At 35.1% G+C, this 15,806-nt stretch overlaps 1 protein-coding gene across 1 annotated transcript; it reads right to left on the minus strand.

Moving 5' to 3' along the window:
- Nucleotides 1–13,122: 13,122 nt before the first annotated feature.
- LOC106754518 (laccase-17) lies at nt 13,123–15,600 on the minus strand. The gene is made up of 6 exons (XM_014636535.1): nt 15,484–15,600; nt 15,238–15,389; nt 14,914–15,158; nt 14,701–14,829; nt 13,629–14,603; nt 13,123–13,515 (listed from the first exon to the last, which is right to left on the minus strand). The coding sequence occupies exons 1-6, from the start codon at nt 15,586–15,588 to the stop codon at nt 13,385–13,387; spliced, it is 1,737 nt and encodes a 578-aa protein (XP_014492021.1). The 5' UTR covers nt 15,589–15,600; the 3' UTR covers nt 13,123–13,384.
- Nucleotides 15,601–15,806: the final 206 nt, after the last annotated feature.

Consider the following 15,806-nt stretch of genomic DNA (forward strand, 5'->3'; position numbering starts at 1 on the left):
AAACAACACACAAAACAAAACTTGGCTTTATCCTCTTCCATCCAATGGTTCAACAATCCCAAAGTACATGACAACACTACTCAATTCAATATCTTTAGTGAGACTAAAATAAGGTGTATGCATGCTTTCAATCCAGAGAGTCAAAGGTAGTTTTATACTTGAAATTGATATCAAAACACACCTTTTTTTGACTTAAAATGAGCTTGAAATATGTAAATTGCTTTAGTTAGGTTACAAGAGAGTGAAAGGTGGTTTTAGAGATACTATGCCTTGTTTTACATGGTTTTGACAGGATGTAATGAGAATTGAATGATGAAAAGTGAAGAAGGAGGAGTTGAACTCAAGGAAGGATGAAAAAAGGTGCAAAGGAAAAATCGCAGCCACCGCTCAGCGTCAATTTCAATGCTGAGCGTCAGCTTCATGAAGAAAGTCACTGTTAGACGCCTAAGCGGCAACGCTGAGGGGAAAGATGGAATCGCGCCTACCGTTGAGTGCCAGAAGCACCGCTGAGTGCTGGCCTTCTCAGTAAAAGCACTGCCAAACACGTGGGCGTGAACGCTGAGCATCCCATTTGAGTGTCGCACCTACCGCTGAGCGTTGTAGTTGCGCTTGGGCCTGTTTTCTGTAATTTTTCACAGCTTTTAAATATACCCCAGAATGATTCTAGGGTAATCTTTTGGAAGAGAAAGACGACAAAACACTCTTTTCACTCTTTGGAGGCGGCTTTTGGATGCGAAAGCTCCAATCTACCAAATATAGGGTTTATCTTTTCATTCTTTCCATTCAATTCATGGTTAACTAAACCCTTTGTTGTTGGGGAACGATGTAATCCTTTTGAAACTCTCTTATATCGAAGTTCTTATTTTATTCATATACTTTCGTTATCAATAGTTTGAGTGTTCTTCTCTAAAATTAAAGCTTGCATTGTTTAACTCATTCAGTGTCATGATCATTGTTTTTTCCGATATGGGAACGTACGGGGAAATCTAGATATGAGAAGAATTCTCTTGATTATGAAATATTACCTAGGAATAGGTATAGGACGGTCAATTGCTTTAAGCTTCTGTCATTAATGTGTGACTAATTACTAGGGAGACTAGGAATAGTAAACTAGTAATTGGTAATAGGCTCTCTTCACCGAGGAATCGGGTTTAGAGTAAATTAGAAAGTTGCATGAACATTGATTACAAAGTTGAATTTAATAAGAATAGTAGATATATGAGGGTGGATTAGGATGAAACCGTAAACCCCAACAACACCATCCATCCATATCTTTATCTGTCAATTGATCACACTTTTGAATACATGTTTATTTTTCTCTTTGCATTACAAAATCAAATTATTATTCATTCAAGTCTTATGAAATCAATTCACATGAACGTCTAGGCCTAAGAGTCCCTTGAGAAATGATATTCGGACTTATCGTCTATTTATTACTTGATACGATCTTGTACACTTCTCAGGGTGTTAACAAAAGCACATGAGCAAAGACGGAAAAACGAGAGGGAGGAGTCCCTTGAATAGGATAATGTGTTTTATGCTCAAAGTACTAGAGGTCAAGGAAGAGGCAGAAGCCAAGGCAGTAGAGGAAGAGGAGAACACAGAAATGAGTAAGTGGGCCAACAAAACTTGCGCGGCCGAGGTCAGGCTGGAGGTGGCCGAGGTTAGACTCGGGGTGGTCGGACAAACACAAACAATATTGAATGCTATAACTGTGGGAGGTATGGGCATGTTGCCAAGGATTGCTACTTGGTAAAATGCTACAATTGTGGAAAGGTGGGTCATATTTCCAAGGATTGTAGATCCGAGAAGAAAAATGAGGAGCCAACAAACATCCTTGTTGAGAAAGAAGATTAAGGATTGTTGTTGGTGACAAACAATTTCAGAAACTGAGGTCAAACCGAGCTATTCTAATAACTCGGTTTGGTACTTGGACACTTGCCCAAGTAACCATATGTGTGGCGACGAGAGTTTATTTAAAGTACTTCCAAAGGTGGAGTCCGGATCCATTTATTTCGGCGATGCTTTGAAAGTAACTGCCAAAGGTCGAGGAACGATCTAGTATCAACAGTAAAATGGGCGAATCAGAGAGATCAGAGACGTACACTACATACCCGATCTCAAAAGCAACATACTGAGCATGAGACAGGTAATGGAGAAAGGATAAACTCAAGAGGCTCATTGCCCAAGTAGAAATGAAGAAAAAACACATGTACAAACTTGAGTTGAAAATTGTTCAAGATAAATGCATGAAACTTGATATGGAGGATGAGGCCATGAAGTGGCATTTGGGGTTCGGTCATCTTCACTTCGGAGGGTTGACCAAGCTGATGAAAAAGGAGATGGTGCTCGAACTGCCTAAAATGGAATTCGAAAAGAGGTTCTGTGAAGAATGTGTGATCGAAAAGAAAGCGAGGACTTCTTTCCCACAGAGTTCTAAGTACCGAGCAAAGGACCAGCTCGAACTAATCCATACCGACTTGTGTGGGCCAATAACTCTAGAATCATTGAGTGGTAGGAGATACTTCGTCTCTTTCATTGATGATTTCTCAAGGAAGACGTGGGTTCACTTCTAAGGAGAAGTTAGAAGTGTTTGAAACTTTCAAGAAATTCAAAGTGAGGGTGGAGAAAGAAACAAACAAAGTCATCAAAGCAGTCTGATCTGACAGAGGAGGTGAGTTCACTTCTGCCGAGTTCAACAAATACTGTGAGGAACATGGAATCAAGCGTTTCTTAAGGGCTCCATATTCTCCGTAGCAAAACGGTGTAGCAGAACGAAAGAACCGAACCATTTTCGACATGGTTCTAAAAGGGAAGAATATGCCGAAGAAGTTTTGGGCAGAGGCGGTGCAATGCGCAGTCTATGTGCAAAATAAATGTCCACATGCAAAGTTGGTGGAGAAGACGCCTCAAGAGATTTGGATGGTGTGAAGTCAAGTGTCTCTCATCTAAAGGTGTTTGGTAGCGTGGCCTATAGGCAAGTACCAAGTCAACACATGACAAAATTAGAAGATTGAAGCAAGAAAGTAGTAGTAAGCCAAGATGTTTGATAACGGTCTAAAAATCGTTATTTTCATACTTAAATCTGATAGTAAAACACACCCTTTATGGTTTAGAATGAGCTTTAAATCAAGTAAAACACTTAGTTGAGTCTCTTGAGAGTCAAAAGTTTGTTTTAGCAATATTATGCTTGTTTTGCATTGTTTTGCAGGGTTTTTAGATGAATTAAAGATGGAAGTGAAGTAAGGTGGACTTAGACCCATGAAAGAAGGAGAAAAATGATGAAAAGAAGGATCAAGCAAGCCGCTGAGCGCCATAATGGTCCCCTGAGCGCTCAGAGCGATTAGAGGGAGACCGCTCAGCGGCAAAACTGACTGCTGAGCGGTCAGAGCGGCAAGAGGCAAACCGGTGAGCGGTCAAATTAGGCGCCTGGGCGGTTGTCTATTTTTTTAGTTAGATTCTGTAAATCTTTCTGTAATCTATCTGTTATATTTTTGGGCTTATATATAGCCCCAGTGCGAATTAGAAGGGGATTCTTTTGGCAGAGAGAAACGTCCAAAGCTATTCCACACCTTGGAGGAGATTCCTTGGATGCTTAGGCTCCATTCAACCAAGTTTAGGGTTATTTCTTCCATTTCTTTCATTATTTTCATCTAGTTTCACCATGATTATGGTGAACTAAACCCTTTGTTGTTGGGGAACAATGTAATCTTTTGAAACTCTCATATATATTGAAATTCTTATTTATTTCATATGCTTGTCATATACTTGTTTATCAATTGTTGGGTTCTCATATGTGCTCAATGCTTTTATTGTTTAACTCATTCAGTAAAAGAAGTTTGTCTTTATCGATATGGGGACGTACGGTAATGTCATGAACTGGTGGGAAATTCCTTGATTATGTCAATATCGCCTAGGGATAGGGTAGGACGGTTAATTGTAATTGCTTTAGATCGCATTGCATTATTGGTTTACTAAGGGAGGCTACGGATAGCAAGCCGATAATTAATAATAGGCTCTTTTCACCAAGGGATTGGGTTAAGGGTAATTAAGAAAGTATGCATGGCAATTAGATAAATAAGTGAAGTAAATAAGAAGAGTAGATATATGANAGTGGATAAGATGAAATTGTAAACCCCAACAACACCATTCATCCATAGTTTCTCAAACCAATTGAATCAACTGCATTGCATGTTTATTTTTGTTCTTTGCATATCACCACCAAATTTATTCTCTTCTCAAGTCTTACGCGATTAGGTTACATGAAAGTTAAGGCCTAAGAGTCCTTTGGGAAAACGATACTCGGACTTACCCGTTTATATTACTTGATAACGATCTGGTACACTTGCCAAGGACTTAACAATGTTCACGTGGAGGAAACGAAGGAGTGGTGCTGGAGTAACCTGGTAAAAAAAAAGCTAGCTCGGGTATTGTTGTACCTTCAACAACAACAACCACCGAGTCCTCAGATGAAGAACCCAGCCATAACATCCTAGGATGAGAAGTTTACAGGAAATATACGACACTACAAATGAAGTTCATGTTGTATGTCTTTTGGCCGACTCAGAACATGTGAGTTTTGAGAAAGTTGTCCAAGATGAGAAGTGGAGAACAACCATGGGAATTAACTGGCCTTCTTGAAGGAGCTCGACCTATTGGAGTAAAATGGGTGTGCACGAAAAAGATGAATGTTCAAGGAGAGGTTGAGCGTTATAAGGCTCGACTTGTGGTAAAGGGGTATAGACAAAAGGAGGGGATAAACTATGATCAAGTATTTGCTATTGTCACAAGAATGGAGTCAATCCGACTCCTGATCTCGTTAGCTGCTCATGACCAATGACCAATTCTACATATGGATTTGAAGTCGGCCTTTCTAAATGGAGTGCTAAAAGAAGAGGCGTACATCGAGCAACCACTCGGGTACACGAAGAGAAGGGATGAGAAGAAAGTGTTAAGATTGAGAAAAGCCCTCTATGGACTGAAGCAGGCTCCTTGTGCTTGGAATGAGAGAATTGATGGGTATTTCAAGAAAACTGGGTACGAGCAATGCCCGTATGAACATGCTTTGTACACAAAGAAATCGAAAAAGCATACGATGGTAGTTGCTCTCTATGTCGACGACCTCATATTCACCGGAAGCAACACGAAGATGATTAAGGAGTTTAAGGAGGTAATGAAAAAAGAGTTCGAGATGACAGACTTAGGACTGATGAAATATTTTCTTGGCCTAGAAGTGAAGCAATCGGAGGAAGGGATTTTTATATCCCAAGAGAGGTACGCGCTTAAAATTTTAAAGAAGTTTAAAATGGAGGACTCCAACTTGGTTTCTACTCCAATGGAATCAGACACTAAACTCTCGAAGTTTAATGGAGGAGAACGAGCTGATTCTAGGAGATATCGAAGTATAATCGGAAGTCTGAGGTACCTTACAGGCATGAGACCCGACTTAATGTTGAGTGTTAGGAAAATGAGCAGATTCATGGAGGATCCAAGCTATACACATCGAAAGGCCTTGAAGAGAATTCTGAGATATATTCGAGAAACCCTTTCACTTGGTCTTTTCTATTCAAAATTGGATGACTATCGACTAGTGGGTTACTCGAATAACGATTGGTGTGGTGATGTTGATGATTGGAAAAGTACTTTGGGTTACATATTCCTACTCGGAATACAGCATTTACTTGGCTGTCAAAGAAGCAACCCATTGTAACTCTGTCAACCTGCGAGGCGGAGTATGTTGGCGGCCTCTTGGAGCGTGTGTCGTGCAATTTGGCTTTTAAATCTATTAAGGCATCTGGAGTGATCCGAGATGAAGGGACTGTGATCCGAGTTGATAACAAGTCGGTGATCGAGTTGGCAAAGAACTCAGTTAATCACGGAAGAAGCAAGTACATTGACGTCCATTTTCATTTCATCTGAGAACAAGTCAGAGAAGGAAAGATCAACCTGAAGCATGTTGAAAGTCGAGCTCAAGCTGTTGACATATTCACCAAGCCACTGCCGACCACAATGCTGGAGAATTGTAAAAGGCTGATTGGAATGAGAAATGGAAAGAATATTTAAGTTTAAGGGAGAGATTTGTTGTAAAACTTAAATTAAGAAATTTATTTCTTGTTGTTTGGTATTCCTAGAATAGTATTAATGGGTTTAGATAACAAACCTATTTAATAAAAATCATGATTTATCTTTGACATTTAAAAGGTAAACCTTTTACAGATAAATACTTATTACAATTCATTTAAAAAGACGTGAAAAAAAGATAGAGAGATTAAAGAAGCAGTCAACTTTTACCTTCTTGTTATCAACAGTAAATGCCTTTATTGTCCTCGTCATCGCCATCACCTACCTTTCTCTATTTGAAAAGATCAACATTTGAAGCCTAATATCTACGCTACACCACTTTGTTTAGTAACAGCTTTGAGAAAAACATGTGCTTTGGAAGGAAAAATAGGATTAGAAACAATAGATCCGGAGATGACGATGTGATTGGGTCGAGCGACCGTGTTTCATCAGACTCTAAATCAGAGAATTTTAGTTGCTGCTACTCGAATGCCCTCAAACTATTCCCTTTTACTCTATTTATTAATAACCATGTCATGTATACCTTCTTTTTCCAAATGATGGTAACTTTTGTCTTTTTAATCCCAAAGTTTATAAATTTATTGCATGTTATGGGTTTGACTGGTGATTTGATTGCATGTTCTAATTTGTAGCATTGGGAAACCCTTTTGAAATCACTCTCGCAAAATTTGTATCAAGAAAAAGCTTTATTTTATTAGGATCAATACTTGAGAGTTAAGATTAAAGGAGCAATAAAAGACAAATGTACCATATAAAAGTCTTATTATTGCTTTAACATGTTATTATTCTTAGTCCGTTTTAATCACTCCCAATTAGAAGTTTTTGTTACAACTCAATTGTATCATAATTTAATAAATTAAATTGTAACGTAATTAATTAAAATCACTAGACGGTCCTTCTTAAATAATCTTAATTTACTAAATCAAGTTTCTCGTTAAAAAAACAAACATGTGAAACTCTATTTCGTTGTTGTTTTAGACAATTAAAATTATTTTTTTAATTGGCTAAAGCTCCAAGAACAACAAACTATTGGTTTCTACTATTAAAACATCTATGGAGGAGAAAGCATGATTATTTTTGAAATATATAATCTCTAGAATTTGCTATTTGAAAAAATATATATCATGAAGCTTATGTTACAAGACTTTCTAAAAGATCAAGGTTTTTTTTTTCATTAGATGGTGACGTGACAGGGTTTCACAATGTCTGTAAAAGATCTAGTGTAAAGTTATAATAATAAAACTTGGAAAAAAATTTATATTTTAGATTGGGTGAAGAAATGGTGAAGTTTGAAGTTTTGGATCATTCGAATAAGATTTTTTTATAAAATGTTATATAAAATATTTATAAAATTTTTTATAAAATGTCAATAATAATAACCAACTTGGTTGGTAAAATTTATTATATTTGTTATTAACACTTTTTCTTTTTTATATAGCATTAATATGATTTTTTTTCTATTTTAGATGATTTTGTTCAATGAGGCTTATTTTTTTATATTCAATTTGGTCTTTTTATTACGTGATTTAAATTGTTAACGACAAATGAATAATGTGTGTCACGTGTCAGTTCATGATTTTTTTTAAATTTTTAAAATATTTTATTATTTTTTTTTAGATTCTTTTTAATTTTAAAAAAATTGTCCTCGTGTCAAGTTTACATTGTGTCACGTGACAATGTCAGTGTCACGTGTCAAGACAATATTAGTTCCATGTCTTAAGTCAATATTAGTGTGATGTGTCAATGTCTTCTACTCAATCCAGTTTCAATTTTGATTCTTTTTGTTCAATTTAGTCATAATTTTTGTTAATTTTGTTCAATCTAGTCCCAATTTCGTCCATCTCTAAATTGATATTAAATTTAATTTTTATTAAACTTCACATTTTTATTAAATAATGAAAAATATTTCTTTGAATTTTAAAAATAATGAATAATTTTTCATCTATTTTTAAAATAATGATGATTTTTTTCATCCAAAATTTAAAATTGGAATTGAATTGAATAAAATTAACAAAAATCGAGGCTAAATTAAACAAAATTAATAAAAAAATTAGGACTGAAAATAACGAAAATTAGGATTGAATTGAATAATGACACCAACATGTAGTACTGATAGTGACTTGACACATGATAAGGACAATGACTTAACACATGATACCGATATTACAAGGTGGTATAATATTGATTGACACAAGGACAATTCTTTTTAAATTAAAAAAAATCTAAAATAAAATAAATAATTAAATTTTAAAAATTAAAAATTAAATAATAAACCATAAACTGATATATGATACACACAGTTCATCTATTGTTAACTACTTACACCGTGTTATAAAAAATGACCAAATTGAACATAAATTACAAAAATTAAAATTATATTTAATATTAAAAAAATAAATTTCACATTAAACAAAGCCAATGAAAATAGAAACCAAAAATAATATTAAACCTTGTATTTAATTTAAATCAATTTTAATTAAACTTGTAAAATATATATATATATATATATATATATATATATATATATATATATATATATATATATATATATATATATANATATATATATATATATATATATATATATATATATTATAAAAAGACACATCCAACATATTATTATGGTTTTGAAATCAATTATTGATGAAAAATAATATAATTTATTTTTAATGTGTTCTGACAATATAATTTAACAATAGAATTATAAATACTTAATATAATATTTGTAATATTATGTTCCAAATCGATTCTTATAGTGAAACCATACATTTATACAAACTTATTTAGTTAATGATAAGTTTACGATAGTATATATAATAAGAATGATTTTATCATAAAGCTATATTATTTCATAACAAATTGGTACTGTGTATTATTGCTTTGTTGAAAAGGAGGGTTAGTGAAATATGAGTGTATGTATACATATAACGACTAGATAATAAGAAAGGAAGTAGTATGAAAAGTAAGTATAAGAATAGGCATGTTTGCAATCTTATAGGGACACAAGAGTTATTTGTTTAGAATAAGATCAAATGCTAACAAGTGCGCTAAATCACTTAAGCAAATCAGAAACAAATATAAAGGCACAATACTAATTTGGAAAACTTGTTACAAATGGACGTCAAAATAGTTTAACATGTACTTCATTTTACTTTTTTATCGTAAATGGTCGTACGTTTTTTTAGTCTAATATCAAGCATACCTGTATTATTTTATCCAATATGGTTGTAAAATTTGTAGTAGACTATAAAGTATCATATCAAAGAATATGACAAATTTTGTTACATCGTTGCGTATTATGAAAGGAATTGAAAGACTACGTTATATTGTGATAACAAATCAATTGCATTGTACGTTAACAATAATAGGAGCTAAAGTAAGCCAAAACACATTTACATTAAGTAAGGTTAGGCTTAATTTGACTAAATCTAGTTGGATTTATGTCGAATTAGGTTTGGGAGGAACCTAAATGGATCAGGTCAGGTCGGGCCAAGTCAAGTTGGGAATTTGTTGGAGTCATGTCATGTTGAGTTTGGTCAATCTAACATTAGGTAGGATCGAGCTAGTTTGGACTTAGGTCAAGTTCAATCAACCTAGCACCACATTTAATCGAGTTATGTTGGACCCATGTCGAGTCGAGTCTAGGTTGAGGTCAAATTTAGCTAAGTTCTATCAAGTTCAAGTCGAGTCAAGCTTAGGTGAGATTCATACGTATAATTTAGATTGGGCTAAGTCAAGTTAAGTCTATGTTTGAACGATATTAGGTTAGGTTAAGACCATGTCAAACTATTATGTCAATCTCACTTTAGGTAGATTAGGTTGTTCTCATGTAAGATTTAATCTAATTGACAAAGTAAATTTAATCTAATTTAAATTGAATTTAAGAACCCTAAATTAATTTAATAGTTAATAATGGATTTGAAGTTTAAATCCAATCTATTTTTGGGGATTTGAATTAGATATAACCTCGATTTTGAAAAATATAAATTGATGATCAATTTTTCCTACACTTTAGCGACAAATGGAGGGATTTTAAGACAAGGCTGACACATCTATATGTCTTTGGAGATAGACAAAATGAGTCTCCTTGTGCAAAGTACAAAATAACTGAAGAAGAGTGGATGCAGTTTCGTGCATTTAGAGAGTCTAGGGAGTGACAAGTTTGTTTCTTAACATATTTCTATATTCAGATAATGCATTTAATTGTGATTTTACACTTATGAATATACATGATTTGTTAGGGTAAAAGATTAGTCGCCCAAGAAAGAGAAAGGTTAAATGATGCACGTATTATCACGAGGTGGTTATTCATTACTTGAGAGAAAGATGAGAAAGAGTCTAGTAGAGGCCTTAGGACTTGAGTCCCCCGACCTAACACCTGCACTTGCTTGGTACGAGATGTGTGCTCAGACTAAGTCTGATGGGAACATGACATCCTCCTCAGCTGCTTTGATCTCACAAAGAATTGTGAGTACAAATTCTAAACATTGATTAGTTGTGTATTTATCATCCCATGTAACAAAGTTTTTTGTTATATGCAGGATGAGTTGGTTGAGCAACAAACTCAGGGTTCCTTTGTTGGCCAAGGTAGGGACGACATTCTAACAACGACCATTTGAATGCCCGAGCACCTAGGGCGTGTGCGTGGGGTTGGTGGGGTGATTGGTTTTTGTGACTATTTTGGCCCTACACAAAAAAAAAAAAAAAAAAAAAAAAACAAAATCCATAAGTCAGGAGGCATTGAGGAAAATGGATCTTCAGTGGGAGGAAAGGCTCAACCAAAGCATCACTACAAAAAAAATGTCATTTAGGGGAGGTTTTTTTTTGCGATTTGCGGGGGTTTTCACCCTCCGCAAATTAATTTGCAGGGGTTTTTCAAACTGGCGCAGTTTGAGTTGCCACAATCTATCTGCGGGGTTTTTTTACAACCTATGGTATCATATTCAATTTGCGGAGGTTTTTCTGCGGAGGGTAAAAACCTCCTCTATTACTTATTTTTATTTTGTGGGAGTATTTAACCTCCTTTATTTCCAACTTTTTTATTGCAAAAAATACCTGTATTTACTTTTTTGGGATTAATATACAATATTCAATTCACCAGCTTGCAAAAATAATAATAATAAATTAATAAAATGTATAAAATAGTAAAATACACAAATAATTTAAAATTAATACTATTGATGATTTAAAATAACATACATTCATTGACAATTACAATGTAAATATAAAAAAAATACATAATTTTTAAATAACATTGCACGATTGACAAAAAAATCTAGCAAGGTCAAAAACTACCAGACCAATTAAAAACATATAAACTAATGTTGATGACCTAAACAAAATAAAAGTTTAACATGAGACCAATAGCTTTGCAATAGTAAATCACTTTTGAGGACCATTGCTTGATAGTAAATCACGAACTTGTTCATTATAAATTTCAACCATTTGAACTCCAACTTCATTAACGATAGAGCTTCTCCTAGTCTGGGAGATATGGAAAAGATCATGAAGTGCCTGATAGTTGACTCCCCAAATATGCAAACATTGTACCCATCAAGAACAGATTGAATCAGTGGTTGAGTGTCCTTGAATACTTCCTCTACAAAAAAAAAAAAATTGATGAATAAGTTGAACGTTACAATCAAGTAATAATAATGTGAAATACAAATGAAAAAAATGCAGTACTTTGAATTGTTGTTTGACAAAAACCTTGTTAAATTTAAATAGTTTACGATTATCAATCAAAAGGAAAATAAATCGGATTTAGAAACAAAAGGAAAATAAATCAGATTATCAATCAAACAGGAGCTCAAAAGTTCACAGGCTAAAAATATAAGCATTGTGTATTACCTTTCAAATCTTGAACTTCATTATACAATTTCCTATTTTCTGCTAGAACTACATGATAATTTTCAGCAGCCTCAGCTAGACCTTTCAGCTTGGTTCCTACATATACACATCTTGTAAATGGTAAATACATCTAATCCATTATAAGCGAGGATAAATCATAAAAAAAAAATAACTTGGACGTTGGTTAGTGCCCTGTCCGAAGTCTATTGGCGTTTGTCAATGCATTGTCCAACGTCAAATGGCTTCTAGTGGCAGTTTAGGGATTTTCTTGCTCAGCACAAGCTAGTGGGTGCTCAACGTTGAGAGATATTGGATCCCCCCATGTCCGACGTCTATTAATGTCCAATGAGTGATCTGACGTCCAATTGACATCACCCAATACGACGACGGGAGGGATTAGACGTCAAAAGCTCAAAATAACAGACGTTAAAAATCTTTTCTAGAGTAGTGATTGAGTTGAGCTTAGTTTAGATGAGGCCTAATCACATCAGGTTAAACTTAGTTTAAACTAAATCTAGTTGGGTTTAGGTTGAATTAGATTTGGGAGGGACCCAAATGTAGGTGGAGCCAAGTCAAGTTGGGCAATTGTTGGAGTCATGTCATGTTGAGTTTAGTCGATCTAACATTAGGTAGGATCGAGACTGTTTGGACTTAGGTCAAGTTGAGTCAACCTAGCACCACATTTAATTGAGTTATGTTGGACCCATGTCAAGTTCAACTGAGATTAGGTTAGGTCGAGTCCAAATTGAGCTAAGTTCTATTAAGTTCAAGTAGAGTCAAGCTTAGGTGAGATTAATACGTATAATTTTGATTGGGTTGAGTCAAATTAAATTCATGTTCGAACGATATTCGGTTAGGTTAAGACCATATCAAATTATTGTGTTAATCTCACTGTAAGTAGATTAGGTTGTTCTCATATAAGATTTAATATAATTGACAAAGTAAATGTAATCTAGATTTAATCTAATTTAAATTAAATTTAAGAACCCTAAATTAATTTAATAGTTAATAATAGATTTAAAGTTTAAATCCAATCTATTTTTGGGAATTTGAATTGGATATAATCTCTATTTTGAAAAATCTAAATTGATGATAAATTTTTTCTACACTTTATTAGGAAACTAGAAGAATGTTGAACAATGTTGTGTTTGGTTAGTGTACTTTTACAATACAAATACAAAGAAACAAATATGTGCTAAACTTCTGATGAAGAATTTTCATTGAAAAGGATGAATTACAATTTTGTAGATAAGGGGCGCCGTGAATAAATAAAAGTCTTGTCTCAAAGAAAGGAAAAAAATCACACTCAACCTCGAGTCAATCCTCAACTCTTTTCACGCAAAAATTATAAAAAATAAAAAAATGAAAAGCAACTGGTTTTAGAAGCAATTGCGCATGTGGAAACAAAAAAGGAGGCAGAATGATAAAGCTAAATGAAGAAATTTAGAGTTTGTTAACACTTGGGAAGATCAGCTGGTGGTGGAAGCAACTTCTGATTTGGGAGCTTTCCATCCAAGACAAGCCAGGCCATCTTAAGACCCCAACTTGTGTGCACTTCCAAATGGCAATGCATGAACCATACCCCTGCATACATGCAATTTTCTTACATTTCTTCCTTTTTTTTATATATTTTTATAATTTATCAAAACGAAAAAAAAAAAATTGAACTAAAATGAAAATTTAATGACGTAACCAACCTGGATTATCTGCTAAGAATCTGATAGCAACCCATCCACCAGAAGGGACACCAACTGTGTTTCTCTCAACGGGATCAACAAGATTGAAGTTTTTTGGGTCCTTATTTGGATCAAAGTTCCCAAAACCTTGACCAACAACAAAGAAGTTAAAGCCATGCAAATGGAGAGGGTGACTTTCAGCACCCAGAATGCTGGTGTCCTGCATCACAAGCTCTACACTGGTGTTGAAGGGAAGAACCAACACCTTTGTTCCATTGCTCACCATTGTGTTGTTTGGAGGGGTCCCAGTATAGTTGAATGGAAGCAATGGTTTGGTTGGAAAGTCAGGGGTGTAAACTCCATTGGATTGACCAAAGAAGTGTGCTTGAAGAAGAGCAGTGGTTGGTTGTATATAAGAAACATTGTTGAGTGATGCTGAAAACTTTGTTGCATTGGTGGGTCCTTGACAAGTTTGGTTTTTCTGGCAGGGAGTTGTGCCAAGGCCTACTGTGAAGAAAAACTGCTTATCAACTTTCTGTGGTACATTTGCCGGAAACTGAGAGCTAGCTAAGCTACGAAGTTTGTTGGTGAATTTTGTGGCAAAAGAAGTGTCGTTGAGTGCAGGGAGAAGAGGTTTGAGGAGGGGAAGGTTTTTAATTGAAGGAGATGAATGATGAGTATTTAGTGGGGTTTTGTATTCCAAAATGGCAGCCACAGTTGAGTTGTCGAAAGTGCCAAGGCCAGTGGCATATGGTCTGGCAGTCATGAGGAATGTGGCGTTGGGATAGTGAGACTTTGTTTTCAGAAGAACATTAGTGGTTTGTCCAGGTGCAATAAGGAGGGTATTTGTCGTGAAAGGCTTCACATAAACTGCATCTGCTTCAACAACTGTCACTGTGTGATTTGCAATGCTGAAAAATAGCTCATCGTTCAGTGCCGCATTGATGAATCTTAAAAGATAAGTCTTCCCTGGCTTCACCTTCAGCTTGAATGTATCTGTCAACAATTAGATCATACAAAGAATCAAGACATTTAGTTGTGATGATGATTATTTAATTGTGTTGTAAAATTTAGATTGATTAGAATGTGATACCTTTGTGAGAGCAGTTATATAATGGCCCTGGAAGTCCATTAATTGTGTAGGCGTCAGAGACATTTGGGCCTCCACCAGTTTGCAGGGCTTGAGTTATGACTGCCTCAGGATCTGCATTCCACCATTCTCCTGAAAAAGATATCATGTGAAAGCATGATTAGTTCATGCAAAGTATGAAAAGGGTATTATTGATTTGTATGGTAATTTGCTCACCAAACAAGATAGGAACTTCCTTGTGGGGTTTAGGAAAAGGATATCGAGCATTGAGTTTGGGAAGAATGATGAGAGGACCATAAAGACTTGCTCTTAGCCATGAAATATGGGCATGCCAAAATAGTGTTCCCCTTTGGCCACTAATGGTGTAATTGTAAACATAAGTTTGACCACTTTGGATGGGGCATTGAGTCACGTATGCTGGTCCATCAGCCCATCCGGATCGAAGCTGTCGAATGCCATGCCTGGTTTTCAAACAATGACAATCATGTTCAAACCAATACAATTGTTGTTGTTTTGTGATCTCAAAACACAGTTATTTACCAGTGAATGGTGATGTTGTCGGACACATGGTTGGTGACTTTGATAAGAAGACGGTCTCCCTCCCTTGCCACAATGCGAGGTCCTGGAAACTGGCCGTTCACTGTCACCATGCTCTTTGTATGGCACAGTCTTGTCACATTTTGGTGCCTTATCTGTGTCACCACAATAAATTAATTTCTCACTCATAAAAACAAAAAACAAGTCAATGTGAAGTTCAAAATGGTAATGACTGTTGTCAGGAAGTACTTCAAAATGGTAATGTCTGGTGCTGCCAGCCAGAGAAACCTCAAACATGCAAAATATGATCAACGACAGAAGAAAAACTGAGATTCCAACAAGCGAAACACCCATGTTTGTAAAAGTTTAAAGTGAGAATTGATGAAAATGTGAGAACATGGAAATGCACATTTATAGCAAGGAATGAGATGTGATTAGGTGGAGCAACATGATCTGATTGAAGGAGAAGCTGAATCAATGTCGCTGTATTTTAACAACAATAGTTGTTAGAACTACTTAAGAGTAGTGTCAAAGCCATTCAAATTACTTTGACCCTCTTCTTCTGCAGCTCC

This window comes from Vigna radiata, unplaced genomic scaffold, assembly GCF_000741045.1.
Source record: "Vigna radiata var. radiata cultivar VC1973A unplaced genomic scaffold, Vradiata_ver6 scaffold_111, whole genome shotgun sequence".
In the NCBI taxonomy this organism is placed as follows: Eukaryota; Viridiplantae; Streptophyta; class Magnoliopsida; order Fabales; family Fabaceae; genus Vigna; species Vigna radiata.

What these genes read in the sequence shown, in the direction of transcription:
- LOC106754518 (XM_014636535.1), bottom strand. Translation starts at nt 15,588, where the DNA reads ATGGGTGTTTCGCTTGTTGGAATCTCAGTTTTTCTTCTGTCGTTGATC. An exon ending in CCAGACATTACCATTTTGAA is followed by an intron (nt 15,390 to 15,483) that starts GTACTTCCTGAC and finishes GTGGTGACACAG; the next exon opens with ATAAGGCACCAAAATGTGAC. An exon ending in GGAAGTTCCTATCTTGTTTG is followed by an intron (nt 14,830 to 14,913) that starts GTGAGCAAATTA and finishes TATCTTTTTCAG; the next exon opens with GAGAATGGTGGAATGCAGAT.